General features: G+C 39.5%; 1 protein-coding gene across 2 annotated transcripts in view; it reads right to left on the bottom strand.

Moving 5' to 3' along the window:
• Positions 1-10,190: 10,190 nt before the first annotated feature.
• The window catches only part of LOC106089712 (putative uncharacterized protein DDB_G0274435), a 132,919-nt gene continuing 116,563 nt past the window's right edge, over positions 10,191-26,546 (bottom strand). For both annotated transcript variants that reach the window (XM_059363609.1, XM_059363608.1), the window contains exon 5: positions 10,191-11,881. In XM_059363609.1, coding sequence (XP_059219592.1) covers positions 11,132-11,881 — 750 coding nt within the window. In that variant the 3' untranslated portion in view covers positions 10,191-11,131. The remainder of the gene's footprint in view (positions 11,882-26,546) is intronic.

Genomic DNA, 26,546 nt, shown 5'->3' with positions numbered 1-26,546 from the left:
AGGCAACACAGCTTTCAACTACAGGTGCCAAGGCACCCACACCTATAGGAAGAGCGGACAAGATGCTACGTTCTCATGTCATCACCGCATCCATTGGGTCTTTGGAGTCCTTTTTTAGGCACACTCCTGAAAGGCCTTAAAATTCTTTGTAATAGGTTCCAAAGGCGAGATACGAAAATTTTCTTCGAGGAGCGAAATGTAAACATGTCCTCTCCACTCAACGTTTACTTTCAGTATCCTTATCGACTTAGGATTTTATACCCACCACTATAGGATGGGGATATACTAATCTAATCACTCCGTTTGTAACACCTCGAAATATTGAACTAATACCCTAAAAAGTATATATATTCCGATCATCTGGACATTCTATGTCGATCTAGCCATGTCCATCCGTCGGACCGTCAGTCTGTCAAAATCACAATAACTGTCGAACGAGTTAAACTACGCGCATTAAATTTTACACAGATACTCTACATTGATGTCGTTCATCGCTGAGGATTCCAAATGGGCCACATCGGTTCAGATTTAGATAAAGCTCCCATATAAACCGATGGAAACCGCAATTTTTGTCCGATTCAGCTAAGTATTTTGTTATGACTTTCAACAACTGTGCCAAGTACTGCTCAAATCGTTATATAATCTGATATAGCTACCATATAAACCGATCTCCCAATTTTACTTCTTGAGCCCCTGGGAGCCGCAATTTTTGTCCGATTAGGCTAAAATTTTACATATTGTGTTCTGTTATGACTTCCAATAAATGTGCCAAGTATAGCTCCCATATAAACCGGTCTCTCGCTTATCCTTGCTCGGTTCCTATAACCTTTAATTTTTGCTGGTTTGACAGAGGTTTGGTAAGTAGGATAAAATTACGCCCTTCAAGTAAATTTATTTTGTATAAATTTTTAACAGAATCCATGGTGGTGGATGCCCAAGATTCGGCCCGGTCGAACTTAGCTTTTACTTGCTATTTCCCATACAATACGATCAATAATACTTGGAAACGATTTATTCGACATTTTTTTACAATAACCACTTTAAGTTCGTCCTTTTAAAACTTTCAATGGAAACGCTGAGGGTAATACGAAAAGCATATGGTATTATGCACACAAATATATTGGTACACCATTGCGTATGAGTGGTAAGTATACTCCGATTATTGTTACACATACGGCACCATGGCAAAGTAGCAACGTCGAAGCAGCAACGCCAAAGCAATTTAGCAACTTACCATCACTGCAACTATTTGATTGAAAGGTCATTCATTTTTATTTTAAATATGTTATATGATTTATTTTATATTAACATAATAATTCAACACTGAAGGCTTTTTCTTCTAAATGTCACATCGATAAACGAGTTTACTTAGTTTAAAGTTGCCATTTAAATGTAGGAAATAGTAAAAGTAGTTATAAAAATTATACACAGTTCAAAGGAGGTGAAATAAAATCAATATAGTATTTTCTTTTATTTATTTGGTGGTTTTGATTTGATTTTGTGGATTTCTTAATAAGTAACAGCTGCCCTTGTAGAGTCGTAATTAAGTGATTAATTGTATATGTGTATTTATATAAACTTTGATAAAATTTAAAATCTTAAAGCATTTGTGGGGGAAAAAGTGCAACTAACATTCTCGTTTTATAATACAATTATTTATGTACTCAGAACTATGAGTAGGCTTCTGAGGGGATTTCTCGCTACATGGCATTTGTCGATGGGAATATATTTTTCTATATCATCCGCCCGCGGAATAGTTTGGGTTATTGTAACTTTTGTTAGACTAAAAACAAAACAAAATCATAAACTCATGGCAATTTTTTATGGTTTGAATTTTTGGAAAACAGTTATAGAAGGGGGATTTTTTAATCTTTTTAATATATTTCCTTTTAATAAATGTTCGACAAACTCCAATAGGATGGCGATTTCTTGAACTATTTAATATATTTGCTTTAAGTAAATGTTCTGATTTTGTGATGACCTCAAAACGTAACAATTATTAATGATGCAACCGAAAAAACACATTATAGTGTGTAGGAAAAGTTATTTAATTTGTTTCTACGACATCAATATAGACTCCTATATAAATGCACCAGGATCAGTTTCCATGAAAATACCCGTAGCTAAGATATTGTTGGAAATTTTGTCAATAGATCATTGGGCATTCAAAGCACTTGCATGTGAGAGATGAGCTCTATGGAACACAGACCAAAACAACCTTACGATCATTCTTTCTTATCCACTTTGGGTTCTAACATACGAGTATGACTGTTATAATAGATCCGCTGTTTACATATATAGATGCAATAGTATTAGCTACAGCTGCCACTATGACAAGGTCATTGGACAATATTACCCATCATATCCAGACGATCAATTTATTTATAAGGGAACCAGAATTGATCTTGATGTTTCGAATATTGCAAATCAATCTAATTCCAAGAGTACCATTTACACTTAAACATTTATTTGAAATAACCCTACATTGATCTTTAGACTAATATCGTGAAAGGAATCGGTTCAAACTTTATAGAAATGACAGAGAGGACGGACTAGATGTAATTAATTATTATACTAACAATTGGATTGAAAAAAGCAGAAAGGAAACGGTTTTGTAATAAGTTACATCATAACTCTACCATTGCACAGAAATTGCAAAATTGTCCTAAACAGCATCTTTCTGGAAGTTATCTTGTGTTGACATAGGTCTCTTGTCCCGAACAAACATTTATGCGATTGCATGAAAGCTCACAAATAAAAGTGTGCAGATAACACCAGACACTGCTGACTGTTCGTAATAGATTTTGCTCATATTTCAGCAGTATTTCTGCTGTTATAGCAAAACGTTTGCTATTTTAAAATAGCAATCTGAATGCTGAAAATTGTTTTGTTTGCAAATGTTTCTTGTAACAGAAAATCTGCCGAAAAAATGAGACAGCAATAGTTTTCTGCTAAAACAGCCAATATATTCTGTTGTTTTCAAATGGCAAAAAGTTTGAATAGCAAAAAATGTATATAAACTTTAAGCTAATGCTTTCAAAATCATCAAGAAGTTAAAAAACTCGATTGAAGGTCTGCAGACAATGATTTCACTCAAGAATAGCTACGATAGTGTCATCCATTAGGCGGTAGATGATCTGCGTCTATTTCCAGGTGAGCAGCAGATCCCGGGAGAAGGCTTAGAATGGACTCCAAAGACCGAACAACTGCGGTGGTAGTATCAGGCCGAAGCATGACAATCGATTGGTCAGTAGGGCCTTTTGACAAAGATACACGATTCTAGTCTTGAGGACAAGGCCATACCAATTTTTGTATTCGCATGCCTATAATTTGCCTAGGCCATCGACCGTCTCTGGCAAACAAAACCGCTCTCTAAAAGGTTGGAATAATGAAAAGCTCAGAACTCAGGTTTATTAAAAGTCTTGATGCGAATGATCCTAAAACACTCACCGATAAGAAGAGAGTCTCCATCAATTGTGATCGGAGATCCCACAGGCTATCCCAAAGGCTACGCGGTAAGTTCAGAAACAGCACCGCAGCCGCCAAAAAGGCTGCCCTCTCATCCCCAAAAGAGCTTCGGCGAACAATAGTAATATGGGTACAAGAAGCAAAGGAACTTCCCGCAAGACACAATTTGATGATGGTAGTTGTCGACTAAGGAAAAAAACAGGACTGCTTACCTGGAACAATCGAAGTGGGATAGTCAATGGAATATCAAATGTATACCCCGATGATCTTGCGAAACTGTTTGTAATGATGTAGGCAGGTATCAGTTTGTAATGATGCGGGCTGGTGTCGGGGCCGATGCAGGCAGTCAGAAGGATGACCACTTTAGGTTCTCACCTCACATTTGCATGTTGTGAACTTAGCAGTGATGAACTTAGTAGAGCTAGAACTACACAGGTTTGCTGGGAGAGGTTAACTTCTTGTGATGTTATGGGCGGCGGATCGTCTCCAAAAAAGCCATTATATCGGTTTCTGTTCACCTCCTTCGCTTCCATATACTCGTAAATGCTATGTATAGACCCACCTAATTTGTAGCATGATCTGAAGGCTCCTCCATTCAGCGCCGAACCTCTCTGAACCTAGATCGTAAAGATCCAACGTGTACAATATGTACATAATTGTGTTTACGAACGGGAAGGATCTTTGTCTCTTAATAGAAGTGGTCTCCATGAGAACTGCTGCATAGTTCACCAATAACCTGCCAATTGGTATGTGAATTTGGGGACTGGATTGATGTAGTGCTCAATGGCGGACATATAAATGCATCAGTGGCTTGGGGCTTGGTGAGGAAGATTGTGACCAGGGGAACGCCGAGCTGGGGTTTTATCTTGTGGCTCTTGGTTATTAATGGGATTCGCAGGTCCTTCGAGGAGGAATGTGGTTGCCTATGCTGATGACGTCGGGAGTTAAGGAAGCTGTCTAGAGGAGTAAAAGCCATTCAGCTTGGCATAAACCCCAGATAAACAGAACTGGCGTTTTTCACAAGAAGAAGAAATATGGCGAGTTCAAGGGACCAGTCTCTAAAGGAGTAGAGCTGCCACTCTCTCGTGAGGCTAAATATTTGGGCGTTTTTCCTAATGAGAAATTGAACTATAGAAGGAACAACGAGGAGAGTGTCAAACGAGAGCTGTATGCGCTCTACGCATCGCAATTCGAGAGGTATAAGTTGCGGACTAGAATAAGTGCCGCTACACTGGATGTACACTGCTGTGATTTGGCCGATCCTTAGATATGGGTGCCTGGTGTGAAACCGGCCACTCGAGAAGGTGGGTATGATGGAGAAAATTCAGGGTATTGCAACAATAAGAAATGCTCCGAGAGCAGCACTGAGCGCGATAATTTATCAGGGACCTTCACACTTATACGTAGAGTGCGCGATGTTGAAGACTGTGCTCACACTGAGAGAGTCATTTTGGGCATTCGTCTGTTCTGTTCGTTCTGCGGAAGGCCGCTGGCGTGAGACAACTGCGTGACATTGTCGACTCGACGGACTATATGCTGGACGGATCTTTTTTCGATGGTGATCCGAAGGTTGTGTGACCTTTTCGGCTGGATGGTTCCAAGCTGGTTGGCTTCGTATGAATTAGCTAGTCACATAAACTAATGTACAGGTCCAGTTTTAGCGATCCTCACGGCCTTAGATGTGGTCCCGAGTCAACAGCGGCGACCGTCTCAGACTGCCACAATTTATGTGAACAATCAGGCGGCACTAAAGGGCCTGGCTGCGGTTCGTGTGAACTCGAGGCTTATCGGGAGATGCAAGATGTGTCGCAGAACGTTTGGAGTTTGCTGTCAGATAATGCGACGACGATGGTGAACCTCCCTATGGGTTGACTGTTTGAAATGGTTAATACCTACTATGGCGAATGCGCAGACTCGGCGTGGGCTGGAGTTGTGGTCTGCACGCTTGCTAAGGCCCTTAGCCAAGATTCTTCGAAACGAGGCCACATTCATCATCATTTTCTTAATAATTTTTATTTTTTTCCAGTAGGTGTTGTGTTCTTTCCTGCATCTATTAGAGAACTTAATGTAGATACGACTAATGCTATGGCAATGATAAACTAAAATATACGTTAAGACCTTCCACAAAATTGAAATTTTTTAGACAAAAAACTTTTTTCCTCAAATTTCTCAAAATGCAAAACATATATTCCCAAATTTTTAACACTTTTAAGTAGCCTCATACGTCATACGTAACTAACAGGGAAGGGTTTCAATATCATTGCCATAAAAGTGTGAAAAGCAGTTGGTTTACTTAAACGTCTCATTATTTTATTTTGGCCATTTGGAGCAATTTGCATAATATATTGCTACAAAGCTTATACTTATTACTTAATGCACAAGAAAAAACCTTTAAACTGCGAAAAAATCATTACGATATCTTAATTCATTCGGATTTGATAGATCTACAAATTTACAAGTTATTATAAATTTTGCAAGTATTCTAAATCTGTACATCAAAGGAAGGACTGCAGAAAACTCTTCAATAGAACGGAAGCCAGAAGAGCACCACACGATTGGGACGTCTATAAGGCTGAGCTAAGAAAATAAAAGGGCGAGCTGAGAAAGGGTAAGCACAAATCCTGGGAGGAATTCTGTAGCTCCGTGAACTATACATCTGAGGCCTCTAGGCTTAGGAAGATTCTGTCCTCGAGACCTACTACGGTGGGTTATATTCAGAAGTCAGAGAATGTATGGACAATGTCTAGTGAGGAAACACTAGAACTCGTTGATGCACATTTCCCGGGAAATTCTCCAACGGAAAACGTGATGCCAGAAAAAATTGTCACTGGTATGCATACGTGGGAGGTTATTAGGGAAATTGTGTAAACCGACGTCAATCATGAAGGAGTTCGAGTTTCTAGGTATCAACTCTACCGTAAGAAACTTAACTTACCAAAAGATGCATTCCGGCAGGCTTGGGATTGGGCTTTGATCTAAAAAGATGGATCAAGGAGGTGTACAGTCTCCTCTACTTTGGAATATAGCCATTAACAATATGTTATCGTCACTGGAAGAAAAAGGTGAAAAGTGGTCGCGTATACCGATGACGTGGCTATTGGGGTCAGGGAAAAGGTTCCCAGCTCTCTTAGACATATACTTCAGGAAGCTCTACGTGCAAAAGCAAAGTGGGCTACCGAAAGTGGTCAAGGTGTAAATCCGAGCAAGACAGAAGTAGTTATTTGCAGCAGGAGCTACAAGTTACCTACGGTGGCACCTGTCTTCTTGGGAAAAGAGAATGTTCCATTTACAGAAAGCGCAAAGTACATGGGTGTTTTGCTGGACAGGAAATTAAACTTCAAATCCAACATTTTGGATAGGGCATGAAAGGCAACTCTTGCCATGTACACTCTTGCAGGTGTACATGGCAAGAGTTGGCCATTGACAAAAGTTACACAGAATCCATCTGGTGCACAGAATTTAATGCTACATTTAATTCCTCTGGACATTGTGGCTAGACAAACTGCAACGACCACTGCCTTGAGGCTAAGGGAGCTTTCTCTTTGGTCATGTGGTGGCTACGTACACTGTGTTATCCTTGATATAATGTCCGATGCTCCAGGCAGTGTGCCTTTTAATAAAAAGGACTGAAAAGGTCTACCGCTTTGCTGTTTCTGGCTAGAACAGATGTCTCATTGTGTCCGTCATGACTGGTCACAGTCTAATCGGATAACATGTTGACGGACTGATGGTTGCCAGGAAAGACTTTTGCAGAAGCTGTGAGAACATCGAAGAGATGTTCGGGCAGAGCTCTGTGCCATAACGAAAGCCGCAAGGGAAATTCTGGGAAGGGAGAGGAGCTTTTGGCGGAATGTGTGAAATCCGTGAATAGACTTCTTTCTGTTTCACGACATAGTGGATTAGACGCATATGGCGCCGTCGTTTTATCACATATATTTCATTTCCTTTTCACCCCAGGTCAGACTGGCCTCCGAGTGAACTCACCTTTCCACGGTGGGCTACCTATTCAACATAATCTATTAACAATAAATTATGATAGATTCCACAGAGAAATCATTGAATTTGAGTAAAGCAGTGTTGAAATTTGTTTAAACTTCAAATTTTGTCCGCTGACACGAAAACAGAATGTAAAATTTTGATTTTACTGAATTCTACTTTCCGGTTACGATCGACAGACGTACGGTAATCATTTGTATGTGTATTCATAAACCAGTGTACAACACACTGCTACAACAACAACAACCGGGCTCGTTTTTTACATTTACGCTATGTTTACGAGAACATAACCAGGCCTTAAGCATGTTAGAAGCAATTAAAAAATCTTGAAAATTGGACCATAAATGAGCTTTTGGCAGCCCGAACAAAATTTTTTAGAGGTTACCATTTTTGAAGCCACACCAATGAGGCTACGACCGCTCTAGGGCCCTCATTTTTATACCCTACACCACTACTCTGGTACAGGGTATTATAACTTAGTGAATTAGTTTGTAACACCCAAATAGAAGAGATATAGACCCATTGATAAGTATACCGATCGACTCAGAATCAATTTCTGATTCGATTCAGCTATGTCCGTCTGTCTGTCCATCCGTCTGTCCATGTTAATTTGTGTACAAACTACAGGTCGCAATTTTCATCCGATCGCCTTCAAATTTGGTATGGACATGTTTTTCAACCTAGAGACAAAGCCAATTGAAATTGGAAAAAATCGGTTCAGATTTAGATATAGCTCCCATATATATGTTCGTCCGATTTGCAGTAATAATGCAATAAAATGGTCATTTGTTGACCGATTCTCTTGAAATTTGGTAGGAAGGTTTTTCTTATGACTCTCAATATTACTGTTTAATTTCATAGAAATCGGTTCAGATTTGGATTTAGCTTCCATATATATGTTCCTCCGATTTGCAGTAATAATGCAATAAAATTGTCATTTGTCAACCGATTCTCTCGAAACTTGGCAAGAAGAATTTTCTTATGACTCTCAATATTACTGTTGAATTTCATAGAAATCGGTTCAGATTTGGATATAGCTTCCATATATATGTTCGTCCAATTTGCAGTAATACAGCAATAAAATGGTCATTTGTTGACCGATTCTCTTGAAATTTGGTAGGAAGGATTTTCTCATAACCCTTAATTTTACTAGTGAATTTTATAGAAATCGGTTCTGATTTGGATATAGCTTCCATATATATGTTCGTCCGAATTGCAGTAATAATGCAATAAAATTGTCATTTGTCAACCGATTCTCTCGAAACTTGGTAGGAAGGATTTTCTCATAACCCTTAATTTTACTAGTGAATTTTATAGAAATCGGTTCAGATTTGGATATAGCTTCCATATATATGTTCGTCCGATTTGCAGTAATACAGCAATAAAATGGTCATTTGTCAACTGATTCTTTCGAAATTTTACAGGAAGGATTTTCTTATGACTCTCGATATTACTGGTGAATTTCATAGAAATCTGTTCAGATTTGGACATAACTCCCATATATATGTTCGTTCGATTTTCACTCCTAAACCCAATGCAAGCGCATTTATTGACCAATTTTTCCAAAATTTTGTACAACGCTTTCCTCAACGAATTCCACATTATCCATAAAGTTTGATAGAAATCGGTTCAGATTTAGATATAGCTCCCATCTCCCGTCATTTCTCAACCGTAGTTATTACATATACTGGCGAGACCATCAGAAAAAACTTTCAGCGGTGGTTTTCCCCTCCTAATGCTGGCAACATTTGTGAGGTACAATGCCATGTAAAACTTCTCTCTAAAGAGGTGTCGCACTGCGACACGCCGTTCGGACTCGGCTTTAAAAAGGAGGCCCCTTATCATTGAGCTTAAAACTTGAATCGGACTGCACTCATTGATTTGTGAGAAGTTTGCCCCTGTTCCTTAGTGGAATGTTCATGGGCAAAATTTGCATTTGTTATTACATTTTGAACATGTTTGCTTTGCGCGAAATTTGATACAGTCATTTTAATAACCTATCTGAATACATCCGCCGAGGTCCATCAAAATTGGTTCAGAATTAGACATAGGCCCTCTTTTGTATTTAAAGGGTAGGTGTAGGGTATTATAAAGTCGGCACCGCCCGACTTTTGCCTTTCCTTACTGGTTTGCATATAAGCAGGTTCGCACCTCAGCTATAACCATGAACAACTTCATGTAGATATCTTTATCCGTTCAAATATGGCAGATGTATTTCCACATATTTTTTCATTCTACTACCTGCCGTCCAGCATGTAGTATGAAGATGCTTGACATTAAAGTTCTAACCTGTATTCATATCAAGTCTCCTACATCTTGTGAGTTATGGTGGCCTCACGATACATCCTCAGGTGCCCCACAATAAGATGGGCTGGATGAGACATCCTGCTGAACTAAAAGCTGATTATCGAAGCAGGCTTAATTTTTTGTTTTCAAGGTGCAAGAGGGGCATGTATAAGACTAATGGTCATTGGTCTTATACAGCAGCTAACTAAATAAACTTCCACTCAACATAGAAGAAGGATACAGAGAAAACCCCAAAAGACCTTTCCCTGGATTCTTTTCTTCCAACCTAGTAGCTTCTAGACTTTAGCTTCAAAGTGTATGCCTTGTTAGCTTAAGAATACCCTACATTAAGAGTTGGAGTGATTTTTCCAAATGTTTATGATGTTACTAGAACTTTTTTTCAAATTTCGTATAATTAAAATTAACAATAAAAATTGCCATTAAAGTTTACATTTGAAATATTTTATTGATAAATAAACATTTAGACTTTTAGATTTACAGTTCGTTATGGTATTAAATTATTAAAACTAAACAAAACAAATATTTCATACATTACCATTTTCTTGGTTTTTTTTTTCTTGGGGGTGGGGGAGGAGTTTTCTTTCTTTGTTTTTATAATGTTTATTAATATTCGTTTTTTTTTAACTTCTGTTGTAGGTTAGGTACTTATTTGCTATGCGTTTTGTCAACTAATTTTTAATTTGTTTTGTTCGCATTTTTATGTTTATGTTCATAGGGGTTCATCCTCTGTTTTGTTCGGTTTTGTTTAACACATTAAGCCAGGACTATTCTATAATAACGTTTACACTCAAAAGGTTTTTCTTTATGTATATTGTTTACATACATGTATAGAGTATTTTGCTTTTGTATGGGTGGTTTTGTTTGGTTTTGTTTTGTGTGTGTGTGATTGGGTACACTTGTATGTTTATTTATATGTGTGTGTAAGTATGTATGTATATATATATAGGTAATATATTTATATATAATTATTTATAATCAATATTCGTTTAAGCCTTATAACATTTCTTGGAGGGGATAAAGTTGTGGGGATCGTTTTTTGTTCCTTTTGCCTTTGTGATTTTCTAAGGTGATTTTGGGTATTTTTCGTTCTTTAGATTGTATTCGTGTGTGTGTGTGTGTGTGTGTGTGTGTGTGTTTGTGGGTGTATATATAATTTTTAATGTTCATTTTAACTGTTCTTTTTAAGTTCTTGGAAAACGTTCGTGTTTTGAATTATTTGCAAGGACAATAACAAAGAATAAAGCGAGACGTTGGAAGATTGAAGAAGCTCTGTTAACGGGGTGGATTGGTTTGGTTTTGGCTTTTAGTGCGGACTGGATTTTATCGGAGCTGTGGAAAGAGGGTGGGGGAGTTGAATCGTTTACTTTCTCGTTAGATGGTTTTTATGCAAATGATACAAATAACGCTGAACCTGATTGTCATCATTTATGCCATTTTTGTTGTTGTTGTTGTCGTTGCTATTGTTGCTGTTGGTGTTAGCAGCAGCAGCATTTGAGTCCTCACCCAAACCCAGAGTCGCTAAATCATTTAATTTGAAATCGTTATTGAACGTTTTGTGCTGATGCTTCAGAGAATAGAGAAGACTTTTGGCCCCAAAGCTGCTGGAACCACCCTCGTGACCACTGCGATTGATTGGTTTTTTCAATGTGGTTTCATGGGGTCCCTCACTTGCTCCCACCGTTGCACCGTCCCCCACCATGGGTTGTTGCAACGAGCGCTTAACTTCACTAACCACATCCATGTCCATGTCCCCATCATCGGCTCCTGCCCCATTGACATCGTCATTCTCATCAGCATTATCGACATCTATGTTGTCGTAGTTGTCGAACAACATTGCCGTCCTTTCCTGTGTCAACCAAGGTCGTCGTTGTTGCAGATAATCAAAAATTAATGCTGAGGGTATTAAATCCAAATCGTAGGGTAGCATGGTGGGCATCAATTCTCGTTGCATGTGGCCAGCATCATTCAGCTGTGTTTGCGCTTGGTGTGCACTCAACATTTCTTCCCATTGCTGCTGCTGCTGTTGCTCTGGAGTGGCAACTAATGGATGTGGATGTTTGCTGAACATACGCTTGCCAACATTTTTCAATATAGCCCGATTTAGTTCAACCTGTGCCACAAATGTAAAAACAGAAATGGAGGAGAGAAAAAAAAACGAAACCATCAATGAAAGTTTAAAATGGCAGTGTATTCAATAAGCTTTGGGGAAATAAATGTCATGTTCATGTTCAATTGAAAGAAGTCTAAATGGCAAAGAAACTTGAGTGACTTTACAATATGTTGATTCGGGATATGATTTAATAAATAACAAGTAAAAAGGTGTTAAGTTCGATAGGGCCACGCTTTCTTAAAAATCCGGTGAAAAAAAACTTTATGCCCCATAGCAGCAATATCGAAATATGTTCCGATTTGTACCAAATGCGACACGGATGTTGAAAAACCTAACATAAGTCACTGTGTCGAATTTCAGTGAAATTGGATTATAAATGCGCTTTGCATGGGGCCAAGACATTAAATCGAGATATCAATCTATATGGCAGCTATATCAAAATCTGGACCGATTTGAGCAAAGTTGCAAAAAACTATCTAAGAGCCTTACACAACTTACTGTCCTCAAATTTCGGCGAAAACGGTCAATAAATGCGGCTTTTATGACCACAAAACCTTAAATCGAGAGATCTATCTATATGACAGATATATCCAAATCTGGACTGATCTGAGCCAAATTGAAGAAGGGTGTCGAAGGGCCTAGCACAACTCACTGTCCCAAATTTCTGCAAAATCGGACAATTAAATGCGACTTTTATGGGCCAAAAACCTTAAATCGAGAGATCGGTGTATATGGCAGCTATAACCAACTCTGGACCGATCTGGACCAAATTTAAGAAGGAGGTCGAAGGACCTAGCACATCTCACTGCCACAAATTTCGAGGACATCGGACAATAAATGCGCTTTTTATGGGCCCAAAACCTTAAATCGAGAGATCGGTCTATAAGGCAGCTATATCCAAATCCGTACCGATCTATGCCATATTGCAGAAATACGTTGAGGGACTTTACTTAACTCACTGTCCCAAATTTTGGCGACATCGGATAATAAATGGACCTTTTATGGGCCCAAAACCTTAAATCAAGAGATCGATCTTTATGGCAGCTATAACCAAAGTCCGATATACAATAGCCCATCTTCAAACTCAACCTGCATATGGACAAAAAAAAGAATCTGTCCAAAGTTTCAGCCCAATGTCTCTATTTTTAAAGACTGTAGCGTGATTTCAATAGGCAGACGGACGGACATGGCTAGATCGTCTTAGATTTTTACTCTGATCAAGAGTCCGTAGAAGAGTCTGTAGAACCCACCACCATGTATTCGGCGTACGTGTACTTTAAGTATCAAATTTCTGCAAAATACAGCAACCAATAAGAAGCGGAGGTGATATTAGGCTGTTGCATGTTGTATTCTTCTGGGACCTCGACTGTTGGAGCGGCTGCGACAGGTTCCATTAGCCTCAGACGACTGTTCAGCAGGGGCTTTTGACAAAGACACCTAGTTCAAATCTTGAAGACAAGGGTGAACATATTTTATCTATATATATATAATTTGCCTAGGCCATCGGCCTTCTGTCCAATACGCTCTTTAAGAAGTTGGAAGAATAAAAGGCTAGTCGCTCTTAGGTTTATTGAGAAACTTGGTGCGAATGATCCTAAAACTCTCGTCAATAAGGAGATAGGCTCCTTTACTAGTGATCGGAGATTCGCTACCCAGGCTTCCTCTAAGGCCTTCTCTCCACTACGCTCTTAAAGAAGTTGGAAGAATAAAAGGCGCATCGCTCTCAGGTATATTGAAAAGCTGGATGCGAATGATCCTAAAACTCTCATCAATAAGGAGATAGGCTCCCTTAATTGTGCTCGGAGATTCGATGCACAGGCTTCCCCTAAGGCTACACGTCTGGATTTGGAAACGGCACAGCAGTCAGCTTAAAAGCCTATACAACTAAATTGCTTTCGGGGATCAACGTTCAATTGAAATGTATCGTTACTCACTAAAAACAGATTGTTGAATTATGACTAGGTGCAGCACTGGACTAATTCAAGGAGGAAGATATTCCTTCCCGACCATTGGCACATCAATGGATAACAAATATTCCCTCAGGTTGAATCCACACTTTAGAGACCAACACATAATAATCCTAATTTTTCAACCACCGACTGAAAGATTGGTAGAATAGATAAGACGTTGTACAAATCTAAGACGATCTAGCCATGTCCGTCCGCCGCTCTGTCAGTCTGTTGAAATCACGTTACGATCTTTAACAAGTAAAAGCGTGCTAAGTTCGGCCGTGCCGAATCTTATATACCCTCCACCATGGATCGCATTTGTCGAGTTCTTTTCCTGACATCTCTTCTTAGGCAAAAAAGGATATAAGAAAAGGTTTGCTCTGCTGTTAGAGCGATATCAAGATATGGTGCGGTTAGCACCACAATTAAATTATATGTTGGAGTCCTGTGTGAAATGTCAGCCAATTCGAATAAGAATTGCGCCCTTTTGGGGGCTCAAGAACTAAAATAGAGAGATCGATTTATATGGGATCTGTATCGGATCCGATTCAGACCATAATAAACACGTTTGTTGATGGTCATGAGAGGATCCGTCGTACAAAATTTTAGGCATATCGGATAATAATTGCGACCTCTAGGGGTCAAGAAGTCAAGATCCCAGATCGGTTTATATGCCAGCTATATCAGGTTATGAACCGATTTGAACCTTATTTGACACAGTTGTTGAAAGTAAAAATAAAATACGTCATGCAAAATTTCAGCCAAATCGGATAGGAATTGCGCCCTCTAGAAGCTCAAGAAGTCAAATCCCCAGATCTGTTTATATGACAGCTATATCAGGTTATGGACCGATTTCAACCATACTTGGCACAGTTGTTGGATATTATAACGAAATACTTCGTGCAAAAATTCATTCAAATCGGATAAGAATTGTGCCCTCTAGAGGCTCAAGAAGTCAAGACCCAAGATCTGTTTATATGACAGCTATATCAGGTTATGGACCGATTTAAACCATACTTAGCACAGTTGTTGGATATCATAACAAAACACGTCGTGCAAAATTTCATTTCAATCGGATAAGAATTGCGCACTCTAGAGGCTCAAGAAGTCAAGACCCAAGATCGGTTTATATGGCAGCTATATCAGGTTATGGACCGATTTCAACCATACTTGGCACAGTTATTGGATATTATAACGAAATACTTCGTGCAAAAATTCATTCAAATCGGATAAGAATTGTGCCCTCTAGAGGCTCAAGAAGTCAAGACCCAAGATCGGTTTATATGGCAGCTATATCAGGTTATGGACCGATTTGAACCATACTTGGCACACATGTTGGATATCATAACAAAACACGTCGTGCCAAAATTCATTCAAATCGATTAAAAATTGCGCCCTCTAGAGGCTCAAGAACTCAAGACCCAAGATCGGTTTATATGGCAGCTATATCAAAACATGGACCGATATGGCCCATTTACAATACCAACCGACCTACACTAATAAGAAGTATTTATGCAAAATTTCAAGCGGCTAGCTTTACTCCTTCGGAAGTTAGCGTGCTTTCGACAGACAGACGGACGGACGGACGGACGGACGGACAGACGGACGGACATGGCTAGATCGACATAAAATGTCACGACGATCAAGAATATATATACTTTATGGGGTCTCAGACGAATATTTCGAGTAGTTACAAACAGAATGACGAAATTAGTATACCCCCCATCTTATGGTGGAGGGTATAAAAATGGATATATAGATCAGAAACTTAGCACAGATTCTTTTTATACCCACCACCGAAGGATGGGGATATACTCATTTTGTCATTTCGTTTACAACGCATCGGAATATCCATTTCCGACCCTATAAAGTATATATATTCTTGATCAGCGTAGAAATCTAAGACGATCTACCCATGTCCGTCCGTCTGTCCGTCTGTCTGTTGAAATTACGCTACAGTCTTTAAAGTAGAGATATTGAGATGAAACTTTGCACAGATTTTAGTTTTGTCCACAAGCAGGTTTAGTTCGAAGATGGGCTATATCGGACTATATCTTTATATAGCCCTCATATAGACCAATCCGCCGATTTAGGGTCTTAGGCCCATAAAAGCCACATTTATTATCCGATTTTGCTTAAATTTCGGACAGTGAGTTGTGTTTGGCCAGTCAACATCCTTCTTCAATTTGGCCCAGATCGGTCCAGATTTGGATATAGCTTCTATATAGATCGATCTCTCGATTTAGGGTTTTGGGCCCACAAAAGGGGAATTTATTGTTCGATTTCACCGAAATTTGAGAAAGTGAGTTGTGTTAGGGCCTTCGACAACCATCTTCAATTTAGCTCAGATCGGTTCAGATTTGGATACAGCTGCCATATAGACCGATCTATCGATTTAAAGTTTCGGGTCCATAAAATACTCATTTATTGTCCGATTTCATCGAAATTTGAGGACAGTAAGTTGTGTTATGCCCTTCGAAAACTTTCTGCAATTTGGCCCAGATCGGTCCAGATTTAGACATAGCTACAATATAGACCGATTTCTTGATTTAAGGTCTTGGCGGCATAAACGGCACATTATAATCCGATTTCGCTGAAATTTTGGACAGTGATTTGCATTAGGCCACTCGACCACTTTCTGCAATTTGGCTCGGATCGGTTCAGATTTGGATATAGCTGCCCTTTAGACCGATCTCTTGATGGCGCCATAAACGACGCATTATAATTCGATTTCGCTGAAATTTGACACAGTGACTTATGTTTGGCTTTTCGACATCCGTGTCGTATATGGTTTAGATCGGTCTATATTTGGGTATGGCTACCAAAAAGACCAATATTTTGTTTTTCAAAATTGAACAATGACTTGTACTTATTAGACCACTCAATATCCGTGTCGAATTTGGTCCAAATCGGACCATATTTCGATATAGCTACTATGGGGGCATAAATTATGCATTTTCACCAGATTATGACGAAAGTTGGTTTACATATATACCCGAGGTGGTGGGTATCCCAAGTTCGGTCCGGCCGAACTTAACGCCATTTTACTTGTTTTGTCCATAGCGGCCTATAACTTGAAATAGCCCCCATGTAGACCGATCTTCCGATCATAGGCTTATAAATACCACATTTATTATCCGACTTTACTAAAATTTGAGACAGAGAGTTATTTTAAGTCACTCGACATTCCTCTTAAATTTGGCCCAGATCGGTCCAGATTTGGATATAGCTGCCATTTAAACCGATATCTCGATTCAAGGTCTTGGCCCATAAAAGGTGGTTTTATTGTCTGAAAGTAGACGTTTTGGCGGTGAAGGGCAGAGGACTGCCGTCAATAAACTTTGTTAACCCGAAGCCTTTCGGGTCGACGCAGTTCGAGTTAGGGGAGTGGGCGACGAATGCGCCAAACGGTCGGTAAGACGGTGAAAATCCTATGGGGGGATCAAGACCGTGAGAAGATGAGGCTATTACTGAGAATGTCAGTATAGTTTTCGGAACCATAACGGGACACATACGAGCTCATTTATGTAAAATCGGTGCGACAAATGATAGCCGATAGACGTGTAGGGCATGCGGGGAAGATGATGAGACTTTGGAGCATTTCCTATGTCATTGCCCGGCTTTCGCAGCTAACAGATACCAGCACTTAGATGGGGACACACTACTAGACATGAACCAAATTATGGGAGTGGTATGGAAAACAATTAAATATACCTACAAATTTATAGTCTGCAACAAAGGTTAGCCAATATGCTTTACACCTGATAAAGCAAGGGCTGTCCATTACTACATCCGTCATTCGACCATTTTAATGTACATACGTGTGCTTAACTATAACATTTCATATCGCCGTATCTTTACCGAGAGACATTCAGCATGGACAGAAAAACATAACCCATGAGCTTTATGAAAATAGAAAGCATAATGTATTTACTTTTGCAGTACAAAATCACAATTTTAATAAGTTGTGATCGAAACGGCAAAATATTTATGCCTCCTTCCTGTAAAAATAACCTGCATAACGTAATGCTTAAACTCATTTTTGCTTCTAATATACTTTTTAATTAATACTTTAATTTGGCTATCAAAAATTACTCCTTCAACAAAATTGGTGCGCCCTTAGGTGCCAAAATCACTTGATCAACAAATAAACGTTGCTTATGCATGCCTCCATTTTAGCAAAAATGTTTTGTGCATTCATTCTCTGAAAGCGTTATTAAAATGCCACAAATTAGTGGCTTTGTAACGAAGAGCTCCACTGACTTTGACAGCATTGTGTTATCCTAACCAGAAAATACGAACTTTTACAAAAAAAAATTCCTGTGTATGATAGGAAAATAATTTAGAGTTGCCTTACAAGCAAAAAAAAAATAATTAAAAAATGTAATATAAAATAACTAAATGTATATATTAATTTTTAAGCAAAATCCAAGGAGTTTTAAATAGGAAAAACTATGGTACCGGCTATCAGCATATAATAGAAAAGATGGGTAGAGACGGAAGAAAAGTATTTCCCTGATAAATTGGGTAAAAACCTAAGCAAGTATGTCCTGTTCCTTAATGGAATGCTTAAGGGAAAATATGTATATGACCTTTTAAGAGATACAGGAAAGTTTTTCAAAAAAAGTAAAAAGGCGTAAAGTTCGGCCGAGCCGAACTTTGGAAACCCACCACCTCGGGTATATTCGTAAACCACTCTCGTCAAAATATGGTGAAAAATGCATACCTTATGCCCCATAGCAGTTATATCGAAATATGTTCCGATTTGGACCAAATACTTATAAATTCAAGTCATTATTCAATTGTGTATAACAAAATATTGGTCTTTTTAGTAGCTATATCTAAAAATTAACCGATCTGAACCATATACGATACGGATGTCGAAAAGCCTAACATAAGTCACTGTGTCAAATTTCAGTGAAATCGGATTATAAATGCGCCTTGTATGGGGTCACGACTTTAAATCGAGATATCGGTCTATATGGCAGGTATATCCAAATCTAAACAGATTTGAACCAAGTTGCAGAAAAATTTCGAAGAGCCTAACACAACTCACTGTTCCAAGTTTCAGCGAAATCGGACAATAAATGCGCCTTTTATGGGCCCAAAACCTTAAATCGAGAGATCGGTCTATATGGCAGCTATATTCAAATCTGGACCAATCTGAGCCAAACTGAAGAAGGATGTCGACTGGCCTAACTCAACTCCCTGTCCCAAATTTCGGCGACATCGGACAATAAATGCGCCTTTTATGGGCCCAAAACCTTAAATCGAGAGATCGGTCTATATGGCAGCTATATCCAAATCTGGATCGATCTGAGCCAGATTGAAGAAGGATGTCGAAGGGCCTAACACAACCCACTGTCCCAAATTTCGGCGACGTCGGACAATAAATGCGCCTTTTATAGGCCCAAAAACTTAACTCGAAAGATCGGTCTTTATGGCAGCTATATCCAAATCTGAACCGATCTGTGCCGTATTGCAGAAGTATGACGAGGATTTTAATTTAACTCACTGTCCCTAACTTCAGCAAACTCGGACAATAAATGCACCTTTAATGGGCCTAAGACCTTGAGTCGGGAGAACGGTCTATATAGCAGCTAGTTCGATCTAGCCATGTTCGTCTGGCTGCGAATCCGTCTGTATTTCCGTGTTTTCTAATCAACATAGAGGTCGCATTTTTATACCCTCCAGCATAGGATGGAGGTATACTTATTTCGCCATTCTGTTTGTAACTCCTCCAAATAATCGTCTAAGACCCCATAAAGTATATATATTCTTGATCGTCATGACATTTTATGACGATCTAGCCAAGTCCGTCATTCTGTCCGACCGTCTGTCTGTCGAAAGCACGCTAACTTTCGAACGAGTAAAGCTAGCTGATTGAAATTTTACACCAATACTTCTTATAAGTGTAGGTCGGTTGGGATTGTAAATAGGCCATATCGGTCCATGTCCATAAACTTATCTTGGATCTGGACTTCTTGAGACTCTAGAGAGCGCGGTTCCTAACCGATTTTGCTGAAATTCGGCATGAAGTGTTTCGTTATGACTTTCAACAACTGTGCCAATTATGGTTCAAATTGGTCTATTATTTGATATAGCTGCCATATAAACCGATCTGGGATCTTGATTTCTTGATCCACTAGAGGGCGCAATTTTCATCCGATTTGACTGAAATTTTGCAGGAAGTGTTTTACTATGACTTCCGTTAAATATGTTAAATATGGTTCAAATCGGTCTATAACCTGATATAGCAGCCATATAAACCGAACTCGGAACTTGAAGTTTGAGCACCTAAAGGACGTAATTATTATTAGATTTGGCTGAAATTTTGTACAACCGCCTCTCCAAAGACCTTCAACATACGTGTTAACTATGGTCTGAATCGGTCTATAGTTTGATACAGCTCCCACATAACGGATCTCTCTATTTAACTTCTTACTCAAATTGGCTGAAATTTTACACAACGACGTCTACAACTACTATGGTCTTCGACATTCAATTCAATTATGGTCCGAATCAGACCATAACTTGATATAGCTCCAATATTATAGCAATTTTTTTCTTTTATCATTTGTTTGCCTAAAAAGAGATATCGGGAACAGAACTTGACAAATGCGATCTATGGTGGAGGGTATACAAGATTCGGCCCGGCCGAACTTAGCACGCTTTCACTTGTTGCATTTATCACTTTTCTCACAAATCCCCCATTGGATGTCAACCCTTTCTGAGACCAAGCAGTCCTTCGGCGGTAAAATTATGAGTTTTTAAGTGGTTTTCTAATTAAAAGGAAGTTTTTTTTTGGAAGATTTTTAATACAATTTTTGTGAATCATCCTGTGTAAAACTACATCGACTCGCTTCAGTATCCATAATGGTATACTTTGGATACATAACAAATATGCCTCCAAATTTTTTTTCGGTTAGACTTCTTAACTTTCCACCGCCAAGCGTGCACTATTCACTTGCCTTTTTGGCCTTCTGACATGTCTAACCCTAAGCCAATTTAGCTTTTGATACTGAAATGTATTACCCAGTGGCTTCTTATCAAATTATCGTTAAAAACCATTTGTTAAAAAACTGTGTGTACTTAGGCCTCAAAATGCTAAACAAAGCAATTTGTAATAATTTATTTATAACCACCAAAAACCGCAAGAGTGTGCTTGGAAAGATTTGAAAAGAAAAATTTAATAAAATAAAGAAAATGAGGAGCCGAAATTCTCCAAATGCCATGAGGAAAAAAGGGATGCATGGATTGTAACCACTTAGAATTTTACTGATGTTTAAAATTACAACAAATACGATTTGGTTAGAGTGCACACATAGGAAAACAAACTTAATTCACAAAAAAAAAAAAAAAACTTTACACACTTTAGAGTGTTGTATGCTTGGTAAATAGAATGTAAGCATAACTACGAGGGTCCTCTAATATGGTGGGGGAAAAAGGTTTACAATAAAAATTTATGACGAATAAGCGACATCTTTGCGTCCGCTTGTCTGTCTTTCATAGGATTTTGGTGACAGAAGTTGGGATGTACTGGATTATAACATATCATAAAGGGTGATTTTTTTGAGGTTAGGATTTTCATGCATTAGTATTTGACAGATCACGTGGGATTTCAGACATGGTGTCAAAGAGAAAGATGCTCAGTATGCTTTGACATTTCATCATGAATAGACTTACTAACGAGCAACGCTTGCAAATCATTGAATTTTATTACCAAAATCAGTGTTCGGTTCGAAATGTGTTAATTCACCGTAACGTTGCGTCCAACAGCATCTTTGAAAAAATACGGTCCAATGATTCCACCAGCGTACAAACCACACCAAACAGTGCATTTTTCGGGATGCATGGGCAGTTCTTGAACGGCTTCTGGTTGCTCTTCACTCCAAATGCGGCAATTTTGCTTATTTACGTAGCCATTCAACCAGAAATGAGCCTCATCGCTGAACAAAATTTGTCAAAATTTGAACACATTTCGAACCGAACACTGATTTTGGTAATAAAATTCAATGATTTGCAAGCGTTGCTCGTTAGTAAGTCTATTCATGATGAAATGTCAAAGCATACTGAGCATCTTTCTCTTTGACACCATGTCTGAAATCCCACGTGATCTGTCAAATACTAATGCATGAAAATCCTAACCTCAAAAAAATCACCCTTTATTATCATTATGTTATAGTGGCAGTCTAAAATCGGGTGACTTCGGGATGTTGGAAACCAAGCAACGGTTCTGTTTGGTATTGACTTGGCAAAACCCAGGCTTATCTTAGTCTTCTTTCATCTCAAATGTGAACACAAACCTCATCGCAGGCTTACTTGGATAGCTACCTTTAACATCCGTTAAAGGTAGTGAGGTACAATGTGCCCCAAGTTCACCTATAGAACGATAACAAGTAAAAAGGCGTTAAGTTTGGGCGGGGTTAAGTTCAGCCGGGCCGAAATATCGATACCCACCACCTCGGGTATATATGTAAATCACCTTTCGTCAAAATCCGGTGAAAAATTCATACCTTGTGGCCCATAGCAGCTATATCGAAATATGTTCCGATTTTGGGACAGGATTGCGTATAACAATATATTGGTCTTTTTAGTAGCTATATCTAAAAATAAACCGATCTGAACCATATACGACACGGATGTCGAAAAGCCTAACATTATAAATACGCCTTAACTTTAAATCGAGATATCGGCCAATATGGCAGCTACATCCAAATCTGGACCGATTTGGGTCAAGTTTCAGATAAATGTTAGAGAGCCTAACAAAACTCACTGTCCCAAATTTCGGCGAAATCGGACAATAAATGAGCCTTTTATGGCCCCAAAACCTTAAATCGAGAGATCGGTCTATATGGCAGCTATATCCAAATTTGGCCCAACCTGAGCAAAATTGAAGAAGAATGTCGAAGAGCTTAACATAACTCACTGTCTCAAATTTCATCAAAATCGGATAATAAATATGGCTTTTATGGGCCTTAGACCCTAAATCGGAGGATCGGTCTATATGGCAGCTATAGCCGATCTGGGCCCAATTGACGAAGGATGTCGAAGGGCCTAACATAACTCACTGTCCCAAATTTCAGCAAAATCGGAAAATAAATGTGGCGTTTATGGGCCTAAGACCTTAAATCGGAGGATTGGTCTATGTGGCAGCTATATCCAAATCTGGACCTATATGAGCCAAATTGCCGACAGATATCGAGGGGCTTCTTTTAACTCGCCGTTCAAATTTTCAGCTAAATCGGATAATTAATGTGGCTTTTATGGGCCTAAGACCTTAAATCGGAGGATCAGTCTATATGGCAGCTATATCCAAATCAGCACCGATCTGAGCCAAATTGACGAAGGATCTCAGAGGGACTAACTAAATTTACTGTCCCAAATTTCAGCAAAATCGGATATTCAATGTGGCTTTTACGGGCCCAAGACCCTAAATGGGCGTATCGGTCTATATGGGGGCTATATCGAGATATAGTCCAATATAGCCCATTTTCGAACTTAACCTGCTTATGAACAAATAGAGAATCTGTGCAAAGCTTCAGCTCAATATCTCTATTTTTAAAGACTGTAGCATGATTTAAACAGACAGACGGACGGACATGTCCAGATGGTCTTAGATTTTTACGCTGATCATGAATTTATATACTTTATAGGGTCGGAAATGGATATATTGATGTGTTGCAAATGGAATGACAAAATGAATATACCCCCATCAATCGGTGGTGGGTATAATAAAACGAATCTCCCATGTTGGAGGCTCCTGCAAATATTTAAAGGACCATGAGTTGCGTATCTGCACCTGGAATGTCTGCGCTCTTTATAGAAAAGGTGCAGTGTATGCACAGGCGGATATATAGAAGTTAAAGGCAGACATTACTGCCATACTGGGAGTGCGATGGCTCGGGTAGGGCTCCACAACAACACCGAGTAGTGACGCCCTGCATTATAGTCGCCATGAGACGAGTCATGAATTTTGATTTAGATTTATGTTTAATCGGAGAATGAAACACCTTGTCTCCAGGTTTACTCCGGTCGATGAGAGGCCAGAAATTCTACCAAAAATTCTTCAACATCACCCTTATTTGCGCCCATGCGCCGACGATGAAGACAAGGACGAACAGATCAAGGATATTGTCTATGAGAGATTAGAAAGAGAATTTGGCCGCTGTCCCGCCCGAAATATTAATATCATTCTGGAAGATTTAAATGAGAAAATTGCAAATTGTAAATTTTGCCCTGGTCACATCATTGGACCGTACTTCTGCAAAGATGATGCGAATCGTAAAGTAACTGTGAATGATGAGCGCTATCGTGAGATGATATCAAACTTTATTTGTCCCTAAATGCAAGAGCTTGACTTAGATGACATGTGGTTTCAACAAGACGGTGTCACGTGCCACACAGCACTCGTTACAATGGACTCATCGAGAAGCGAGTTCGGTTTATTGACTGCCGAGATCGTGCGATTTGAGGCCTTTAGTCTAGTTTTTGTGGGGCTATGTTAAAGCTTATGTCTATACACACAAGCCCGCTTCAATTGACGCATTTGAAGACAACATTGAAGCATTTATTCGTGAGATACCGGCCGAAATGTTGGAAAAAGCATGCCAAAATTAAACTAAGCGGATGGATCATCTGAGGCGCAGTCTATATTTGCATGAAATAATCTTCAAACATTAAACATTGAAGGCCATAACGCAGAGGTTAGCATGTCTGTCAAGCTGAACGCCTGTCCTATGAAGCTGAACGCTTGGGTTCGAATCCTGGCGAGACCATCAGAAAAAAAATTTCAGCGGTGGTTTTCCCCTCCTAATGCTGGCAACATTTGTGAGGTACTATGCCATATAGAACTTCTCTCCAAAAAGGTGTCGCACTGCGCTACGCCTTTCAGACTCGGCTATAAAAAGTAGGCCCATTATCATTGAGCTTAAACTTGAATCGGATTGTACTCACTGATATGTGAGAAATTTGTCCCTGTTTCTTAGTGGAATGTTCATGGGCAAAATTTGCATGTTTACATTAAATTATATGGACAGTACTATCGATTCAAACAAAAATTTCATGTATTTTTCTGAATTTTATGTATTTTTATACCCACCACCGAAGGATGGGGGTATATTCATTTTCGAAAAAAAATTGGTACTAAGTAGCACCAGATTTCAACATAAAAATATTCACAAAGCCACATGGCTGTAACCCGATCAAAACACGATGAACCAAATTGATCACATTATGATAGTTGGAAGGTGTTCATCCAGCGTGTTAGATGTACGATCGATCCGTGGAGCGTATATAGATTCGGACCATTACCTTGTTGAAGCAAAGGTTCGCACCCGTTTCAACATGGCGAGAAAAGTACGATCTGACACTGCACGGAAGCTGGACATTGAAAAGCTGCAAACACAAGAGATGGCAACGGCTTAATCCACCCGACTGACCTAACTGCTTGATGAAACCACTCCTTGTTCCGATGATAAAAGGCGCAGTGGCAACCATTGCCCCCTCTATGGAAAATGCCGCGAAATCCATACTTGGGTACCAGAAGCCTCCCCCAAGAAACCCATGGTACGACCAAGAGTGTCGAGATGCTACTGAAGCCAAGAATGCGGCATATAGACCAACCCTGCAGTCAGTAGCAACGCGCCAGATGAAGGAGAGGTATAGGGAGAAATGGAGAGAGAAGAAACGTCTATTTCGCAGAAAGAAAAAAGAAAATGGAAAGACGTTAGTGTGAGCGAATTGGGATGTACAGGAGTCAGAATGAAGTCCGGAAATTCTACCAAATAATTAAACATCAAACCGATGGCTTTGGTGCAGGCACATCATCCTGCAGGGACAAAGAAAGAAATCTGGTAACTGACACAGATAACATGCTGAGGATATGGAAAGAACATTTTACCCAACTGCTAGTGTCTGACGTTGGCGGCGAAGAGGCTACCACAGAACCAACCCCTGATTATGGTAAAGAATGTTTACCTCCTAGTCAGAATGAGTTCCGTGCAGCAGTGACCCGACTTAAGAACAACAAGGCAGCAGGAGCCGACAGGTTACCCGCTGATCTATTTAAGACCGGAGGCGACACGCTAATTAGGCGTATGGATCAGCTTATCTGCGCAATCTGGCTAGAAGAACGCATACCCGATGATTGGAACCTCAGCATACTATGTCCCGTACACAAGAAAGGAAACAAGACGGAATGTGCCAACTACAGAGGAATAAGTCTCCTCCCCATCGCATACAAGATACTTTCGAGCGTACTGTGTGAAAGATTAAAACCTAAAGTCAATGAGATAATTGGGCCCTATCAATGCGGCTTTAGACCTGGTAAATCCACCTTGGACCAGATATTCACACTGCCCCTAAAACCTGGAAAAGACTCGAGAAGGACAAATCAACTCCTACCATCTCTATGTTGACTACAAAGACGCTTTTGATACCCCTATACATTCAAAGGTATTTCAAGCTATGTCTGAGTTTGGTATCCCTGCAACATTAATAAGACTCTGCAGGATGACACTTAATCCCGGTACGGGATAGCTGCGAGCTCCACGCAGGCTGGAACAGTGAGGTGTGATCTGCATGATGTTCATTGCTGTCACGATGAGCTTAGCTGCGAGCTACCAGGCGCATCCACAGGTTGCGTATAGTGGAATGCTCCATACGGAGTAGTTGCAACGGCAGTCGCGGGCAATCAGCGTTCGATACCGCTGATT

Source organism: Stomoxys calcitrans, chromosome 2 (genome assembly GCF_963082655.1).
Source record: "Stomoxys calcitrans chromosome 2, idStoCalc2.1, whole genome shotgun sequence".
Lineage (NCBI taxonomy): Eukaryota > Metazoa > Arthropoda > Insecta > Diptera > Muscidae > Stomoxys > Stomoxys calcitrans.
The sequence above is the reverse complement of the archived record's forward strand: the minus strand, read 5'-3'. Positions and strand labels throughout refer to the sequence as shown.